At 39.0% G+C, this 18,369-nt stretch overlaps 1 protein-coding gene across 1 annotated transcript in view; it reads right to left on the bottom strand.

The window, feature by feature from the left end:
• MFSD2B (major facilitator superfamily domain containing 2B) overlaps positions 1–18,369 on the bottom strand; it is a 30,478-nt gene that overhangs the window by 9,407 nt on the left and 2,702 nt on the right. The window contains exons 3-10 of the mRNA XM_027640931.1: positions 16,924–17,048; positions 13,441–13,564; positions 11,471–11,549; positions 8,624–8,793; positions 6,696–6,786; positions 6,483–6,604; positions 4,285–4,368; positions 2,924–3,004 (exon numbers count right to left, since the gene is read on the bottom strand). Of these exons, the coding sequence (XP_027496732.1) occupies positions 2,924–3,004; positions 4,285–4,368; positions 6,483–6,604; positions 6,696–6,786; positions 8,624–8,793; positions 11,471–11,549; positions 13,441–13,564; positions 16,924–17,048 (876 nt within the window). The remainder of the gene's footprint in view (positions 1–2,923; positions 3,005–4,284; positions 4,369–6,482; positions 6,605–6,695; positions 6,787–8,623; positions 8,794–11,470; positions 11,550–13,440; positions 13,565–16,923; positions 17,049–18,369) is intronic.

The following is an 18,369-nucleotide window of genomic DNA, read 5'->3' as shown; positions in this document are numbered from 1 at the left end:
CTGGGAGTCCTGGAGTCTAATCCATTATGTTTATGTTTTAAATGCATTTCCCATCTACAGCATTTTCTCCCAACCCAAGGAGGAAGAAAATAACCTTTCCTGGCTGTAAATTCTCAGCACAGGCAGATAATCCTTGCATTAGCCCAATGTTGTGGCAAAATCATTATTTCACCACAAGAGAGCACTCCAGCAATACAAGATTTTATGTTATCTATAAGCAATTTTATGACTGCCTTGAACTCCACATGGGGCACCCACTCAGAAACCAAAGCACTTAAACAAAATTCTAGATCAATAATAATAATCATTGTAACTGTAATTTCGTACTGAAAGAGAAGCACAACCTGCAGGACTAAGGTTACAATGCCCTAAAGTCTTGCTCATGCAATGGCAGCACAGTCATGGGGGCAGAATTCCTGCTGCAATAAACAGCTAACACACCTCCTTCTTTCTTATTTGTACAGCAATTACTCTGTCACTGGCACCTGCTCCCTTGTCATAGGGCTGCTGCCCTCCAAGTCATAAATGATGTCCTGTGGTTACCACGTGTCTTCCATCCATTCCCTGACAGCACTATGGAAGCAACCCTGCTGGGATGCTAAAGGTGTTACTGGTCTGTGCAGCAGCACATTATGAAGGGCAAATCAGGAAAAGGTGCAGGTAAGGTGTGAGTGGGAAGTGGGGATGGGAGAGTGGAAAAAGGGCTGCAGCACCAGAATTCATCCAAAGGCAGGTCTCCACACTGCACAGCGCTGACAGATGAAAACAAACAAATTTTTATTGTGGGAAGGTGTTTTCATTTTTACTAAATCCTCCAAACACCGAGAATCAAAAGCTATTATTGTATAGGATGGAAGCTAGAGTTGTGAGAAAAAGCCATCTTCTGCTTTTAGACAACTTGCCAAAACCATGAACCAAGAAGATGCCACATTTCTTAAAAATACTCGACGATTTCACCTCCAGTCACCAGATGAGACTTTACTGACTGAAAGTTCAATGTTTGCCCCATGAGGGCAGAGCAGACACCTAAATGAACATAGCACATGGGAGCTGAAACAAACAAACAGAAGAGAAGAATTTCTAGCCTGTGCAACAACCTGATCATGGGAAGAATGCTATCCAGGATCCTGCTTGGGTATGACCCCATACTTCCAGAAAGTTTAGGTTTTAAGCTTCTAAGAATTTCAGATGCTTAGTCAGTAGCTAGACTGTTGGTCACCTCTTGTGGAGGAATGAGTAAAAAAGGGAATGGTACCAGCAAAAGAAATCCAGGATTCTTGTTGCTTATTTACCTACCCTGCCTTCTATCCTCTTTGAGGACTCTCTTCAGCATAGAATCACCTTAATAGGAAAAATTAGTCTGGAGCAGAGTGACTTTTTTCAGGAAGCTGAATTTCAAATGACATATTCACCCTGAAAGCTGAGTGAGGTTTTGAGAAAAAAAGCCCTTGTTTTCTGCCCTATCTCCTTCCCTTCCAGTGTAACATTCCCCGGTGACAAATTAAGAGCCTTAAATGATGTGATTTTATTTCATTTCATAGCAGGAGGGTACAGATTAGCTGTACAGATCACACAAGGTGGTAGTGTACAAGGACCCTGTGATGCCTTGTCAGACACAAAATCCATCACTGAGCACACACTCAGTCCCTTGAGAAATGTCTACAAGGTGAACCAGAGAGGTGGCTTTTTTTCAATCCAGCCCCTACTTAGACCATAACAGTCAAACAACTCAACTACAAAATTGAGTTAAACTATGTTTACAGAGGTGCTGACAGGCTTTCCAGCCATGTAAAACTAAACTTATAGAGCCAAGTTGGTTGAAGAAAGCATTTTTCATAACCAAGTAGACAGAGGAGGAGATTTCCTAAGGAGGAAATCTGCATTCCCAGGTCTAGTCAATGGTCCAATACTGCTTCAGGCAGTTCTCTTCGCTCAAGTGGTAAAAAGAAATGAGTATGGGACTTGGATTCCAGATGCCTATTTCAAAACACATAACAATTCAGCATATTTGGAACTTGGGTTTTGAAGTTACTTCTGATTCTTTGGAAGTTATTCCAACACAGCTTTTTATTCCAAAAATTATAACTGTTCAATTCTATTCAATAACTGCCACCAGTCCTAAATTTTTCAGCTTTCTTCAGATTTTGACATATAGCTTTAGGCTGGATTTTTAAAGTCCTCATGCTTTGTTGTCCACAAGGCAATTTTTCTTTCCTCTTTCATAAGTAATTGAAGGTAAACAGGGGGAAAATGGGGAGGAACAAGCCTGTACAATAAATCACCAAATTGACAGAAAATTGCCGCTGTCTGCCTTAAGTGAAGGACTTAAATATTCCATCAGTGACAAGGGCAGGCTCACTGAGCTGGCTTTGCAGACCTGTGTCAAAGTTAAACTAGGCTTCTTTTTGCAGGTAGGTCACCTATGTCTTTACTTCACTAGTAGCTGTCCCTCTCTCTTCAGAGGGATGTGGACACCTATAGCTCCTCATGTTTCTAGAGGAGGGCATGTAACAGACTTCTGCTTCCTTCTCTGGGACTGAATTGCACATGCAGACAACTCAGCACTATATACAAAGACAAAGCAAGCCTTGTACAACAGGTAACTTGTTAACCTGAGGCAACTCAGATCTGAATTTATAAAACCTCACTGGGGTTCACTTCAGAGAGCAGACAAATGAACAGCTTGAGCAGATTCTTAGATAAACCGGGACCTCCCTCCAGCATCAATCCATTTCTCAAAAATTTCCTTTGGAAACTTGGAATCTGTCTGAAATTTGGTATAATGATTTAAAACAAACTCTGAAACTGAGCAAATTTCACGTAGCTTGAGGTTATAAGCACTTGAAAGAGCTCCTGAAGTTGCTCCAGTTGTCAAATGAAGTGAGCACAAGCAGATTTTTTTGCCCTCAAAGGATTTGCTTACCGAAATCCCACATGCTGCACATTTCTTGCCAAATCGCTGCAGAATCTTCTGCCAGAAGGGAACACTCACAGCTGCTGATACCTACAAGTGACAAAAAAATATATCTGTACTTTGCCTACTGCCACTGTCTTCTTCAGCTGCAGGGCTCATGGGCATCTTTTTGTCTAGTACATTACAGTCTGAAGGGAAGGTGAACACGCAGATTCCCGTTTCTCCTCATCCTTTGAGTGATTTTTTAAAAATTCATTATTAAGCTGTCCATAAGAAGGTTGTCCACAGTCAAATATCAGAAGGCAGTGTCTTAAAATTTCCTTTTCTAATGTGAGCCACAGCAGTTAAAGCTACAGATGACACAACCATTAAAGTTCAAACATACTGCAAATAGTCCTGCTTTGTGCTAATGCCTTTTGCCACATTACCTGAAATGATGAGTGCATTCAGCTCTACTCCGTGATACAGGAAGAAAGTTGAAATGCGAGATATACTTAAGATATACTTAGAGTACCTATTCCATACCATATGTCCCTTCTTAGGGACAATCTGTAAGATTGCAGTCAACATTACCATTTCATATACTGAAATACTCCCCTGATAGCAGCAACAATCACAGACAACATAGTACCAATGCACTAACATGTTGCCACTAATGACAGTCTTCCAATTGACCTAAATTTAAATGACATCTTATTGTTACAGTTTTATTTCCATCTTTACTGATTTTAACTCTACTGTCTCTTGTCTCTCTTCTTGGAGACCATCAGTTGCAGAGCCTTAAGATAGTCATCTTCTGCTCTCCAACATTTTGGTTTTAATGGTTTTGGAAGATATGTCTTATAATGTGGGAAGGGATAAGTATCACCTAGGCAAGCACAATTCCACCTCTGCATGTCAAGAAAAAGGTTCTGTAAAAGGATTTTTTTATCAAACTGCCAATTGCTCTAGAGAAGAACCTTCATATCTCTAGGTATTTAAAATATTATCCTTGCAAGCTGCTTAGCTCAGAAGAGTCATGTATATAAATATGCAAATTAAAGTTGTTTAATTTTCAGCATATAAGACTGGGGGGGGAGGGAAAGAGGAGGTAAAATTCCAGACCTCCTTTCTAGTAGAACCTTTTGCCTTTTATGGGAGCAGAAAATGATTTACAGGTTAAAACAACAAGGAATGAATTAAAAGCTCCAAAGCATTAATTTTTTTATAAGTACAGCAGGGAACACCAGCTTTATTTCAAACAGACAATGCAAAAGATAGTGTAGCTTCTTAACAGCTCTGTTGAGATATAAAACTCTTCTTGTCTTCCATTATTTAGTGCCAAAACCCAGTGAAAACCACTTAATATATGGGAGAGGAGTGCAACTCACCAAGATGGTCACCACCAAATACTGGAAGTGATTGCGAAGGCCAGAAGCTTGAGTGCAGAACAGGACAAAGTTGCTCTGCTCCAGCTGATGAATTGAAGACATTTAGTGACAACCAAAAGAGAAAGAAAAATTTAGAAAAACATATTAGTCGAAGATAGTTGGTGATGGATTTGTTAAATGTAGGATTTGGCAGTCTCATTCTTCCCTTGTTTGCAACAATTTAAAGAAGCAATAACTGATCTGTTATCACTGGAATAACATACCAATAATAGTGGAGCAAGCAAGAGGAAACCCATGCACCTAATAGAACATAAAAATGATCAAAACAGGAATGGTCCTATGAAAGGATTCTGTCTCCAGGCTTTATTCCCTATGCTGCAATTGCCTTGTGTTGTCACAGCCACAGTTGCAGGCTACTGCAAGAAACTGCCCTTTCTTTTCCATAGCAATGCCATAAATCTTTCTCCGGAAGCCCTGACTCCAAAACAAGTAACTTTCAGCTGCAATTACACTCATGTCAACTTCCTGTGGTAAAGCAGCAGGTTTTGTATGAAACCTCAGCTATGGAGTGTAGCTTTGGGTCAGATATTTCTGTAAGTCTGAATACTCATTGGATTGGAGGATCTAACTGCACTGTGCTGTATGACAGGTGAAGCCACTGCTACCATGCTTTTGAAGATTTCAGGAAGATTCTGAACACCAGGATATGACTGAGGGGCAGCTCCAGCAATTCTGCAGAAGTAGAGTGACAGAGGAGGATTTAACATTCATGCCACAGCAGCACAATCAACTCTTGCTCCTTTGTGTGCTTGTAGATTATAGGTGGCCAATCATCTGTACACCAATTAGGACATCCAAAAAGTTGTATCCCTTCTCCATTGCCACAGAAGTCTTCTCTAGCTTGTGTCCCTGTTTACGCTGCTTGATTTTAGATGTAGGATATCATACTCTGGAATTATGGCCAACGAACACATCTTTCCTGCCTATTCCTTTGCTCATCATTCCCCTCTCTGAATTCCACAAAGTCAGTGTCCCTCCCTCAAATAGCAGCAGTAAGGGTTGCTCATGCTGGCTGAACTGGAGCAACACAACTTCCAGCTTCTGCCTCCCCTCACACCTTCCCTTCAGTCTGCACAAATAGTGAAATAAAGAGACACGGACTGACAGAAGGTCTTTTCCTCTCTGGGTGTTTTCAACAAGTAGTTGGCTGCCAGAAACCAGATCTGTGCTGCATACTTACTAACTGAATGGATGCTGGAAGGATCTGGACCATAAGGAACCTTCCAAGGAACTTACTAATTCACCAGGAGTGCTGGTGAGCACAGCACAGCTCACTTACTGTACTCTTGCCTTCTGTCCTGATACTCACTTGATAAAAGGCTCAGGTGACTTAGAGTCTGTTCACCAAAATGTGATAACTATTTACTTTTCCAAATAAAGCCAACTTCAACTGCTATGTAAAGGTTCACATTAAAATAATTTATCAACTGAGTTGAACATAGCTAAAAAATCAAGCTTAAAAAGCTGCTGCACTATGGAGAATGAGGGTTTCTTATTGAGTAGCTTTCTCTACAGTTTTTCCCTCTGAGAGGACACACTGCATCTTTTCAGAGAGCCACGCTCAACTGCAGGTCCTCATTTGAAAATAAGCTCTATCTGGCTCTGAGACAGGTAAGACCTCCTGCCTCTGAATGTCTTCTTACTCTGACCTAATGCCTTCCATCACAAAAGACTCCACAAGAACCAGTTCAGCCACTATCTGAGAACAGACACCTATGCAAAGGAAAAGGGGCAATAGTTTAAAGCACTTTAGAGAGGAACAGAGAGGAGAGAAGAGAAAAATATTCTCTAACCAACTGAAACCACAGGAGACTGTGAATGGATAACATATAATGACCCAATCTGTGTCACTAGGACTAGTTCTTCACCTTTTATGGGAAAAAAAAAAAAAAAAGAAAAAAGGTCTTCAAATGGTCAGGACTTTGGCTTTGCTTCTCCTTTGACAGAACCATCTCCAGCTGCATAGGACCCCAGGCACCAGAAGAGGACTCTGATTCCCTACTGATTTGTAGGGAAAGGCACCACCCCTTAGATCACCACTCCCTGCCACCAGCCAAAGGTTATTTGCATTTCAGCTGCCTCAGACTCCCCCATGCTGGGAGTGGAATGAGGCAAACACACAGAGAGTCTGAAGTTACCTGAACTGCTGTCGAGATGAGAAGAAATGAAGCTGTAAGTTTCACATATGGACCATGCTTCATGGTGAGTCCAAGCCCCTTACAAAAAGGGATTGCTCTGTCTGAACTTAAGGCATAAGGATCTAAGAGGAACAGAATACATAAAATAGTATTTTCCATAGATGAATGTGAAATAATGATTGTTAAATCTAGGCATATTTAAATATATCTTACCATCTTTTTCCTTTACTCCAAGAAAAAGAACAACAATTCCAAGAAGATACACACCTCCTATGACCCCTGCTGCAATCATATAAACTTTTGCCTTGGAAAGAGAAAAAGACATTTGAAATTGTGACAGGAGAATGACAAGTCATTATGAAAATTTCAGTCTCTTTCTGGTGAATCATCTGCAAATGAAGAAATGCCCATCTGTATACAGCCAACTGTCTGTCTGTTACATCTCTGAAAATGTTCGCTTCTGCAGCTCATTTCTAAACCGCACCTGCTTCAGGGTAAATCCAGGGCACATAAGTATATACTTTTTGCAAAAAAAAAGAAGCAGTGAATATTGCGCTGGCAACCTGATTTTTTAAAAATTTTCTTATGTCGAAACTAGCTACAGACATACACACTCACCTCTCAAAAAACATGCATCATCCATAGAGTGATTCTAATTTTTAGTAAATCCAGTTGCTCTACCTGCACAGACTGCAATCTGGAACTTCATTCTGAGTGGGAAAGTCCTCAGTACTGGCATAAACATAGTTACTACAGCTTCTGCAGTTATACATAATGATGATAATGAATTTTAGAAATCATACTTACTTGCCAATGTTTTGAGAATATGGTAGTTTGCATGATGGTTTTCCAGTTACTTAGTGAAATACTCAAGCAAATTCAGAAATCTTTGCTTCCTATTAGTCAGGGGAACAAATCCTCCAAGGATACCTCCCACATCATCAGATGACATTTATTGTTTCTAACTCTGATTGCACTGACTTTGGGTTACAGCTTTGAAAATATTTTGCTTCAGTACTATGTAATAATTTATACTGTGTTATCAAAGTTAAAATAAGTGCTGGTTATAGAATTTTATGACAAAGTGACTATTTGATAGGAAAACTGAATTCTAAATTACAATTTATATGTTGAAAATGGAACTATTATAAATCTAGGAAGCAGCTGGTAAATAAACATGCAATTACAAGAATTTACTTCCAAATATAAAGTCACTTAGTATAGATGCAACCATGTAAGAATAGACAACCTCCAAGAAAATAGCTTTTGTCAAGTTATTTACATTTCAGAAAATAACATGGTGAAATAAAGGAATGCAGGACTATTCTTTATTTGGGATAAAGCCTTGCATTTTTTTAATATCAGAGCTAAGTACTTTCATACTGTTGGTTATGGCTTGCTCTAGCCACCATTTTTTCATAGAATCATAGAATTATTTGGGTAGGAAAGGACTTTCAAGACCTCTATTTCTAACCACCTCTCATGGGCAGGGACACCTTCCACCAAACCAGGTTGCTCCAAGCACCATCCAACTCGGCCTTGAACACTCCAAAGGGTGGAACAGCCACAACTTCTCTGGGCAACCTGTACCAGTGCTTCACCAGAAAAAAAAATCCATATATCCATCTAAATCTACCCTCTTTCAGTTTAAAACCATTCCCCCTTGTCCTGTCACTACAGACCTTTGCAAAAAGCCTCTTTCCATCTTTCTGAAAAGTCCCCTTTAGGTACAGAAAGGCCACAATAGGGTCTCCTCAGAGCCTTCTCTCCTCCAGGCTGAAGAAATCCAACTCTCTCAGTCTGTCTTTGCAGGAGAGGTGTTCCAAACCTCTAACCATTTTTGTGACCCTCCTCTGGATCTGCTCTAACAGGTCCATGTCTTTTATCCCTCCTATAGCTACTTTACAGTTTGGCATCTTCAGCAAAGCTCCTCAGAGTAATTCTGCTGTCACGCTGAGGAGGGATTGCAAAGACAACGGTCATGAAACCTTGTTTGCAACAAGGTCATTGTCTCAGCTCTAGCATTACTGATTTCAAGGGTGTCATGTCCATGCTCATCCAGCTGGATGATATAACATGGTGTTAGAGAAAGATCCCCATCCTTCTCCCTAAGAGATTTTAGTATGTTCCCATAGACTTACTTGATGAGACAGGATATCTGAGGGGTCTGGAATGCTGGTAGTGTCATGCCAGGAGTCAGTTGTGTTTACTGGGGGATTCACAGTGCAGTGATGAGAGACATGAGCACTGGCCACAATCTGCCCCTGAAGTGCTGCTCCAATCAAGGTCCCAAGCACTTCCATGGTCATTCCTAAAGAAGGAAGCACATATGTGCATTGAGGATGAGAGTCTTGCTTGTTTGTCTCACTGACGATAAACCTCATCAAAACATTTTCTTTTACAGGGAACAAGCACAAAGAGCAATACCAAGAACAGCAGAATTAGAAGGTTATTAATAGAACAGTTTCAAGGAAAGAGTTTTGTCATCTATTTTCTGATCAGCTTTTAGAAGCCTCCATGAAGGAGCCTTTTGTATACAAGCTGCACAAGAGATGCTGAATGTTGAGATTAAGAGCCACAAGAAGATAACACAGAAACCTTTCATCTCAAGGACCAGAGTGCAAGTACAGTTTAAATGTTAAACACCATTTTTTCCAAAGCAGGACTAAGAGCTGTAACATCGGACTGTTCATCTCAAGCTTGACAGTAACTTGAGAAACACTTATCTGATCAGACCTCTAGGTCCTCCATCTGGAAAATAAAATTATATTTACCTCAGGTTTATGGAAATAGTATAGCTGCAAAGCTCTTGGAAACAGCAGATACTTATGTTCTTAAGTGCCTAAGGCCATAGTCAGGCAGAACTAGTTGCCTCAATCTCAGAGAATGATTCAGATCACTAAGACTCACCAGAACAAGGGATCATCTAAAAAAACAACCCAGACCTCCACTCAGGAAAGCAAAGATTTAACCATGGGCATCCTGTTATTTTGCCCAGACTGAAGTAAGATTTATGTTAAAGCAACTTTGGAATCCAGTGCTTCTACCTTGCATTCATAATAACAGCAGAACAAAATTTATAATAAGCAGTTCTGCTTGTCTCCAGCAGAGGGTAATGGATCCCCTGATCCCGATCTTTTTTCAAGAGCACACTTCATATTACACAGCTGTTTTTCTTTAACAGTTGAAGAAATGCCTGAACAACTGGCTGCATCCAAGACAGTCTATCAACAAAAAGAATTCTTTATGAAACCCAAAGAGAGGTAAAAGTATTTAAGTAAAACATTTACAAAAAAAAAAAAAGGAGAAAAAAATATTCTCACATAATCATAACCATTACAAGAAATCTTGGCTCCAAACAAATATAATTTCAAAATATACAAAAATATCAACATCTGAAAAGTCAAAACTATGGTTCATTCCAACACCTTAATTTGGCTTAGGAGAACAGCTGTACACTCAAAAGTGAAACTCTTTCTGAACAATAAAATGACACTATAAAATGTGTGACACCTCTCAGCCATGGAGTTCAACAGCTTTTATGAGTACAAATTTCACATGCCTATGAAGCCTTGCATGGACTAGCAGATCAGAAAGACCATTTATTTGGATCACAGCCTCTGAAGACATAAAACCAGACAATAGAAAACACTAGGTACATGGATTTAGTTAGAATTTAGGCCGGATGACTCAGAATACAGTCAGTGCCAAAGAATATAACACAACTGGAATCTCCTGCTGTTTAGTCCTGTCCTGTGACTGCTAGCCCAGACTTTCTCTTGAGATAGTTGATGATAATGCAAATTACAACTGTTCCATGTGGCTGGAAAAGGGATTGGGTTGCTCAGGGGATACTGTATCTAGAATTTTTTTAGCAATTCTGGCCATTTCATTGTGCCTCTGTGGGTTTCAACATAATCAAGTATGTTGAGGGTTAGAAGGCCTAATGGAAAAGGGCTCTTGCCAGGAAGAGAAAACAGATGCAACAAAAAAATTACAAGTTATTCTAAAGCAACACTGAAAGGCAAGTTAAGACATAGAAAAGTCCTCCATGTGATATTTGACTCCTTTCTCTTTACCTTGCTCAATTCAGTTACATAGTAAAGAAGGCATGAGAACAGAGCTCAAGAGAGTAGGAGGGGAAGAAACTGATCTTACATTCAATTTATGATCCATACAGGAAATCCTGAAAATGTTTTCATTGCACTTTTTTGGTCTGATCAATTTGTTTCAAAGCAAAAACTTTGTCTGGTTTTGATTGTTGAAAAGCCAGAAATATGGTCTGGAAGCCCTCATTCTTTTAACTAACCTGTCAGTGTTAGTTCTGTCACAGCAAGATCTGTCCTTAAACTACCTGATATACTTAGAATTAATTAAATGCACACAGATGAAATGAAAAGAGATATTTCAGTTTGTGTGAACATGCACAGAGAATTGATCTCCTTTCTGGTAAGGTTAACAGTCTTGGTTCTGTGTGTTTTCAATTTTTTTTCAGAGAAAGTAAGTTTGGAATTCGAATTTATAACATGAAACACATAAACTTAGGAAAACATTAACTAAAAAAAAAAAAGAACAGAACAAAGCAACAAACCTGAACAAAACAAAATCAAAACAACAAACGCCTTAAAATTACTTATACTTTCTTTAGTTGAATGGGTTTGGGATTTTCCCGTACAAATCACCTTTAAATGGAATCATTCTTCCTTACCCTGACTTGGGTAAGAGTGATTTTTATTGTTTCATCTAGCTAGCAATAAACCAAAAAGAGTTTATAGCTAGCCAGACAATTTGAGACAATGAAACATTAATATCTCCTGTTTACCTAGAAAAACAGAATTCCTTACAAGACAAAATCATTTTTGTCAAATATTAAAAAATTCTTATAAAAGTCCAGTTTAGGGACACAAATCATTAGGAACTTCCTATAGATAAAGAATGATTTCCAAAAAAAGCCCTAATCCCCATGAGAAAGCCCAGATCACACTCACGATACGCTGTTGCAGAATCTCTGTCCTTCTGGTCTGTGCTGAGAAACATGGTGAGGGCAGAATATGGTACTTGGAATAACTACGCAAAGAAAGAACATCACTTAGGAAATGTCAGGGAAAAAATGCTGTGTTCCTGTGATATCCAGGAAAATAGTTAAATGTGACCTTGGAATTCATCTACAACATTCATTTAGAACGTTTAGAACCCTCAACCAATTTTTTAGCACAAAGACCTGTCTTTTCTTTCCGGTTTGTAAAGCATATAAAAGGAAAACAGTATCTTTCATAATACAAATAATAAATAATAAAATATCAAGAGGTTTTACCTTAATCTTGTGGTCCTTCAGTTTCCTTGGGAAAATATCCTTCACAGATAGGCTATAGAACATCTATTTTTTGCACTAGGAGACTATCATGTTCCTAGCTTGAGCTAACCAAGAGGAAGTAAAGCCATGAAGAAGAAATATGTAATTTTCCGCTTTATTCAAGCCAGAAGACTATATAAATCACAAAAATATTTCAACTACTTGTCTAACCATATAATTCCAGGAGATACTTGTGAAAACTACTCAGCGTTTAGCACCATTTTGCCACATACTCCTTAATTTAAGGATAAAAACCCTCAATTGCTATGTCTGTGCACTGACAAAAAGGTAGACAGAATGTTGCCTTATTATTTTTACAGCATTGTATCCAACATTCTGTAAAATCTTGGTGGAAAAAATGCACTGACAATATTTATTGTGATGCTGGGTAAATGAGCCCCACTTTTACTGCAAGAGAGGCCTTATCTACAGTAGTACTTCACTGAAAAAAACTGAACATCAAAGGCTTGACCTTTTCATCGGTCATGATGTGGGTGGGATCCTGTCCTCATAACACTGAACTAAAATAAAAATCACTTCTACAATCCTGGAATGACATACAGGCCTAACTCTGAGACTATTGTGAAGTGGAAGTGGGACATGTACCTGCTTGAACAATCAAGTTCTCTGTGGTGTTCCCACCACCACAGAGATCTGTAGCCAAACTAGGTCTTGCAATCTGCATCCTACCCTGTTTGTACAAAATGCATTTCTGTTCACCTCCATCAAACATGGCAAATGTGTACATTTTCAAAGCTCTGCCACAGAAAACTTATTTCTCCTTCAAAAGAGATAGGAAATTATTTAAAACCATAATTAATGTCTTCTGGACCATCTTTCTACAGAGGAAACAAAGGAGCAAGGGAAATATTCAGGCTTAACACAGGAATACAGAATTCGCAGGTCCAACAGATTTGTCTCACTTCCAGTCCTAATCCACTGTGTGATGCTGCTTTGCATGAAAGGTACCTTGTTCATCTTGGTATTGGCTACAAGGCAAAATGGTGTGATAGGATGCAACCCCTACATGCACAGTATGGAACGTGTCAGAGAAGTTCTTTGTGATTCACTGAAATGGGGGCTTCTGCATAAATACTGCAAGTTTTGGGGTGTATTAAAAAAATCACATGCCCAAGCTCTTCCAACCAGGCATAAAAATCATGATGCCTACTATCAGTACTATCAGGTACTCTGACTTTTCATTGCCTCCTAGCTTGAGTCCAAACACCCAGAACTTGAGCCACAAACCCGCTTAGTCTCCTATTCTGCTCCTGAAAATAGAAGCTATGAGCAGTTAGATGTCTAACTGGAATTAGGAATTCAAATGTCTCTGTGGATCTATAAAATTTATATATAGTTGAGTACCTAGGGCACTGCCAGTGGAAGTGACTGCAGGTAATTTGTCTGAATTAGCAGGTCATTTGCCAGTGAAAGCACTGGCAGAAACCATCTACTTGCAGAGTTTGATAAATGAACATTTGCCTATCCGTTAAACACACTAGAAGTTGAAGCAAAATGTGAAGTCAAGTTAACTAAATATGAATTAATATAGATAGACAACAAGCAAGTTACTGCTGAGAACATCAGGACCTTTAATCTACTTACTGTGGTCAAAGCTTGGAAAAGGCAGTTGAAAGTCACGTACCATGCAGCTCTTCCTGACACAAAAGGAGGCAGGTACCACATGAAAAAATAGGACACTACTGTGAAGGGTGTACATGCCAGCATCCTGCAAAGAAGATTAACACATATCAATAATCTTAACATAATGATAGCAAAGTACATTAAATTTTCCTGCTAATAATCAATATAAGTTATTTTATGTGCAATTCTTTTAACCAGGATAATGCCATGCGTTTAAGGATTAAAAGTTAGTGTGCATTAAATACAGAGATTAATATAAAAAGTGTACAAGTACTTCCATAGTAAAATAATAATAATAAAATGATAAAAACCCCCAGCAAATCTGAAAGAAAAGAGTTAAACTTAGATTAAATCCCACTCAGAACAGACACAATTTCCTTGCACACGCACTGTAACACAACACCTATATTGCCATTCCTTGGTACATGTCTCAGATCACACATTTATTAGAAAGAACCACTGAAGACTGAGTTCTGTCATCATGTCTTTGCATGCTCCAGCAATTTTTATATGATCCTACTTATTACTAAGATTCCCTCTCCCAATTTTAGTACCCTCAGTTTTCCTCTCAGTTGAGCCTCTTCACTGCTACTTCAAGGAAGTGCAAGTATGTTGATGCGCTTAAAAATACTGAAAACAGCATATAATGGATAGCCCAGTGTGAAAGTTTCTACTTCTGTATCTACTTGGATATATGACAATTTGCTCCATTTAGCTTGACAGCAAAACTAAACACTTCAAACACAACAGGATCGTCTTCTGTTGAGGAAGGTGGCTTTAAAAAAAAGAACCACAAAAAATTACATTAGTCTAAAACTTATTTCAGGCAAATAACACTTGTCAAACTCCATGACACAGAAGAATGGTCAGATACTATAATTTCCTAAAAGTCAGAGCTGCAATCAGGGCTCTCCTGTATTCTTGTAAATCAGGCATTAAACATATTTGGATGATCAAGATCCTAACAAAAAATTTCCAAACACGTAAAAGAGAATACAGATTAATCCCTTCACAACAGCACTACTGACATTGGGGGTCAGCTGATTATTTTGCAACTGTGAACTGAAAACGTGGAATACAAAAGAGTAATGTGGGTAAATAGTTTAGTAAAACAATGGCTTTCCCACGCTGCTCTTTGGGATGGAGCTGAGCATTTACCAGGAAAGTGCCAGGTTCTGGTATTCTCTGTCCCTCCAGTCCCCAGGCCACAGGTCACCCACAGCAGGTCAGCAATGAAAACATAAACAAGGGTAAAATCCTAACACACCTCAGGAAAACCACCTTCCTCTCTCTCTGACTGAGCTCTTCCAGAGGGTGTCCAGGCAGAGTCACCACACTAAATATTTTCATAGTCCCTTTTCTATGCAACTAGTCAGCAACAATCCTCTTAGTATTATTCCCCCCTTTCTTTCTCTTTCCATGTTTTCCTTTCCTCTTTAATGTCAGTGAGTTTTCAGAGCCTTGCTGAAGTTGCTGAACATCTGAATGTCTACTGTTATCTCTTTGCCAAATACTTGACCGGTATTTCAAGTCAATGTCTGCTTCTGCCTTTTAAACACATTAAATAAGAGATCAATAGCAATTGATAACTTCATACTATATTGAGTACAGTATTAAGAGATAGTTAAATGTTCTCTTTCTTTACTGATGTTCTTGCTTTGTTGGCAAGCTTTTCTGATGAAAACAATTCCACTGCTTCACTCTAGAGTATTAAAAAGTCAGAATAATTTCAAAATGCTACAGTATTTTTAAGTTAGTGGAAGTCTCATTTTTTTTGCTTTGTATAAAAATGGTCTCACTTCCAAAGGGTAGGACCAAAAATCTCATGAAAATATTACCATTACCAAAAAAACAGACAAAACCCTCCTGCAAAGAAAGCAGCTGTTTGATGAAAGGCGGGGTTAGATAAGCATTTTTCGTGTAATAAGTGCAAGATGTGCTGTAGTTGGTTTACAGTGTGAAGGACTGATAAATTCATGCTTGTGCTAGAACGGGAGTCATTCTAACATGAATTTAACACTAACAATAAACACATGTATTTACTGTATTTGCAGAGAACCTGAAAAAAAAAGTATCAGAATATGTCTAATAGCATTTGCATAAAAATTTTATTATTTTATTTTTGAATAACTTTGTTGCTTGGTTAATTCAGGGGTTATTAAAAACCACACTGTTTACCTGGCCAGAAACCAAATCCTGAAAAGAGAAACAGCAGCACGCTCCTCTTTTCTCATGGGGCTCCTGGCAAAAAGCTCAGCGTTGACCTCAAGTCCCTGCTCCTACTGGGGCCAAGAGCAGCTGATCTCAGCCTTTTTCCAACATGTACTTGCCTTCTTTATTTTGTCAGATATAAGCTACCCATGGACAAGTTCCTGTAGCTCTAAAACCACTTGACAGTGAGAGAATCACCAGCTAAAAAACTGGGCTTATTTTCCCTGAAATTACAACTTCCTTGCTCAGGATTTTTGTTGTGATTCAAGTTTGGGGGTTATGCTAATTCAAAGTTCATGGATTCAAAATATCTTACAATATATCCTTATGATGCACGAAAGAAAGAGTGATGAAAGACTCCAAATTTCACAAACTACTCAGTCTCTCTTTGATTTCCAAAGTACTAAAAAATTAACAAATACATGCTCTGTGGCACAGATGACCTGAGTTCCTCTAGCATGGACAAATCTTTCCCGATTCTCTTGCTTCACACCTGTCAATCTCCTTCCTATACATGTAAAATTCATTCTTCTAACCTCTCTTTAGAGCATACGAACAGCACATGTAGGAGTGCACTAACTAGAGTGCACACAAGGGTAAGATGTTACAGTGAAACGTCACACTCTCCCTTTAGAAATGCTGATTCATTATAAAAGTCATGGTGATTTTTTAATTAACTATTTTGATTACTGGATGCAAGAGAAAGCAGGAGCAGAACGAGTGCTGTGAGGAAGAACCTAACAGAGCTAAGGGCAGTGCTATGGTGTCACATCTGTCCCACAGTCATGCACACACATCCTTTCCTGAACTGAAAGGCTTAGGGAGTTAAAGCTAATGGAGCTCCTGGAAGGCTGATGCGAGATGTGAAGGTAATCTAGGACACAAGTAGAGATAAGTTCCAACTTTGTGGAAGAGTGAGGCTAAACTAAAGGAGTTTAGACAAAGATGAAAATTCAACCACAGATTCAAAAAAGTTTTAGATCTGGGGTTCCTGTTTTGTTACCAACACAGTCTTCTGGCTTTATTTGTTTGTGTCTCCAGCAGTAAAGGCCTCTTCTGTATTTTCATGGGTGAAAAAGTTAAAGGCATATAGATGACATGACAACTTTTCTTTTTGATTTTATATATGTAAAACGAATACAATCACTAAGACTAGTTCAAGGAGGTGGCTGTATGATCATAACACTCAATAATAATATATATATGTAAATATATGTACACATTTATGCTTACCAAGGCATGAGCCGGCCAATTCTTGTCCATCTACTTTTGCTAATAAAAAAACCAGCAACAGGATCAGTAAATGCACCTGAGGCTTTGCCAATGAACAGCACCAGAGAAGCATGAAATGGAGTAATCTGAAAGTACAGACAGAATACAGTAAACAAGAGCCATTGTTTCACAATACAATGAGACAGCATAAGGCAACTTTCCAGAAAAAAAAACCTCAGTGTTTTAAAGAATAATGATAGTTCATGTACAAAACATGTCTGCTGCTGTCATAGAAATTCCTATTGCTTACCCATAGCAAACAAATGAGACACTGAGACAGGCATCATGAATGAATGAATTAGAGGGGGAAAATGCAAGGAAGGGAAAATCCTGAATGTGTTTAGAATGAGGAAAATTAATCAGATAGTCAAATAGCAAAGTCCTGGTTTTAGTCATACAATCTGACAGAGTCCCTCTGTAATTACCCTCTTACTTTGCTCCATCTACTCATATCTTTATCTTGACCTGATCTAGAAAATAATAGAGGGAGCTGTTTACATGCACTCATGTTTTTTCATCTCCTGAGATTAACAACAAGGCTGCCAACTGGTGGTATGTAGCTGAGGAAGAGGTTGTAGGACAGCAGACTTTATCCACTTGGCACTGAACTGTGACAACTGAACTGCATAAGGCACATCTGTTCAAATCAAAGTTGCCAGCACAGGTCCATCAAATCTCACTTGAAAAATGTTTGTAGATTACATAAAAATAAAATGCCCAAGTGGAAAAATCCTTTAACAAGAATTTAACCCAGGAGGACCATATTTTTGTGCCCATATAGAAATACAGTTTATCCCAGGCAATGTAGCTATTTTTTCACATATATCTGTACAGAGCTTAGGAATTCCCATCACACAATGGTCAAAAAAGTGAGTTCTCCTCCAAGTGCTCAGTTCATGCCATTGTAACTACAGTGCTGAAAAAAGTCATTAAAACCCATATATATATGAATGTTCCTCAGAGCAATTATTAAAAGAGACTGCTGAAACAGCCTCTGTGGCTTAAACAGCAACAGCAGACAAAACCCCTTCATCTCTGTGCTTCTTCATGCCATTAGTGCTCCAGTACAGTGGGAAGCCTGGAAAATGCAGCTGAGCAAGCTGACCCAGCTTGAGCAGGTATCCCTCTATTTTCTGCCCACTATACTGTCTCCTAGGCAGCATCACCTGGCTTCCAGCTGGAACAGTCCCCTACCCACTGATTTTGATGTCGGTCTTCCCCCAGAGGCGAAAGAAGGAAGCAGGGATCTCTGAATGTCCTGAATGACTCTTGTAAAAGGCAGGTGCTATCCACTTCTGTAATCACAGCTGTTACATTTTAGGTGAAATTAGGTGAAATTGCAGTGGTAGCCAATCTTCCTGTCACCACCAGTTCCAAGACACAAACCCCACCTGAGAAAGCTTATGA

This window comes from Corapipo altera, unplaced genomic scaffold, assembly GCF_003945725.1.
Source record: "Corapipo altera isolate COAL_440 unplaced genomic scaffold, ASM394572v1 46, whole genome shotgun sequence".
Lineage (NCBI taxonomy): Eukaryota > Metazoa > Chordata > Aves > Passeriformes > Pipridae > Corapipo > Corapipo altera.
Note: the sequence above shows the minus strand (reverse complement) of the source record. Positions and strands in the feature narration are given on the sequence as shown.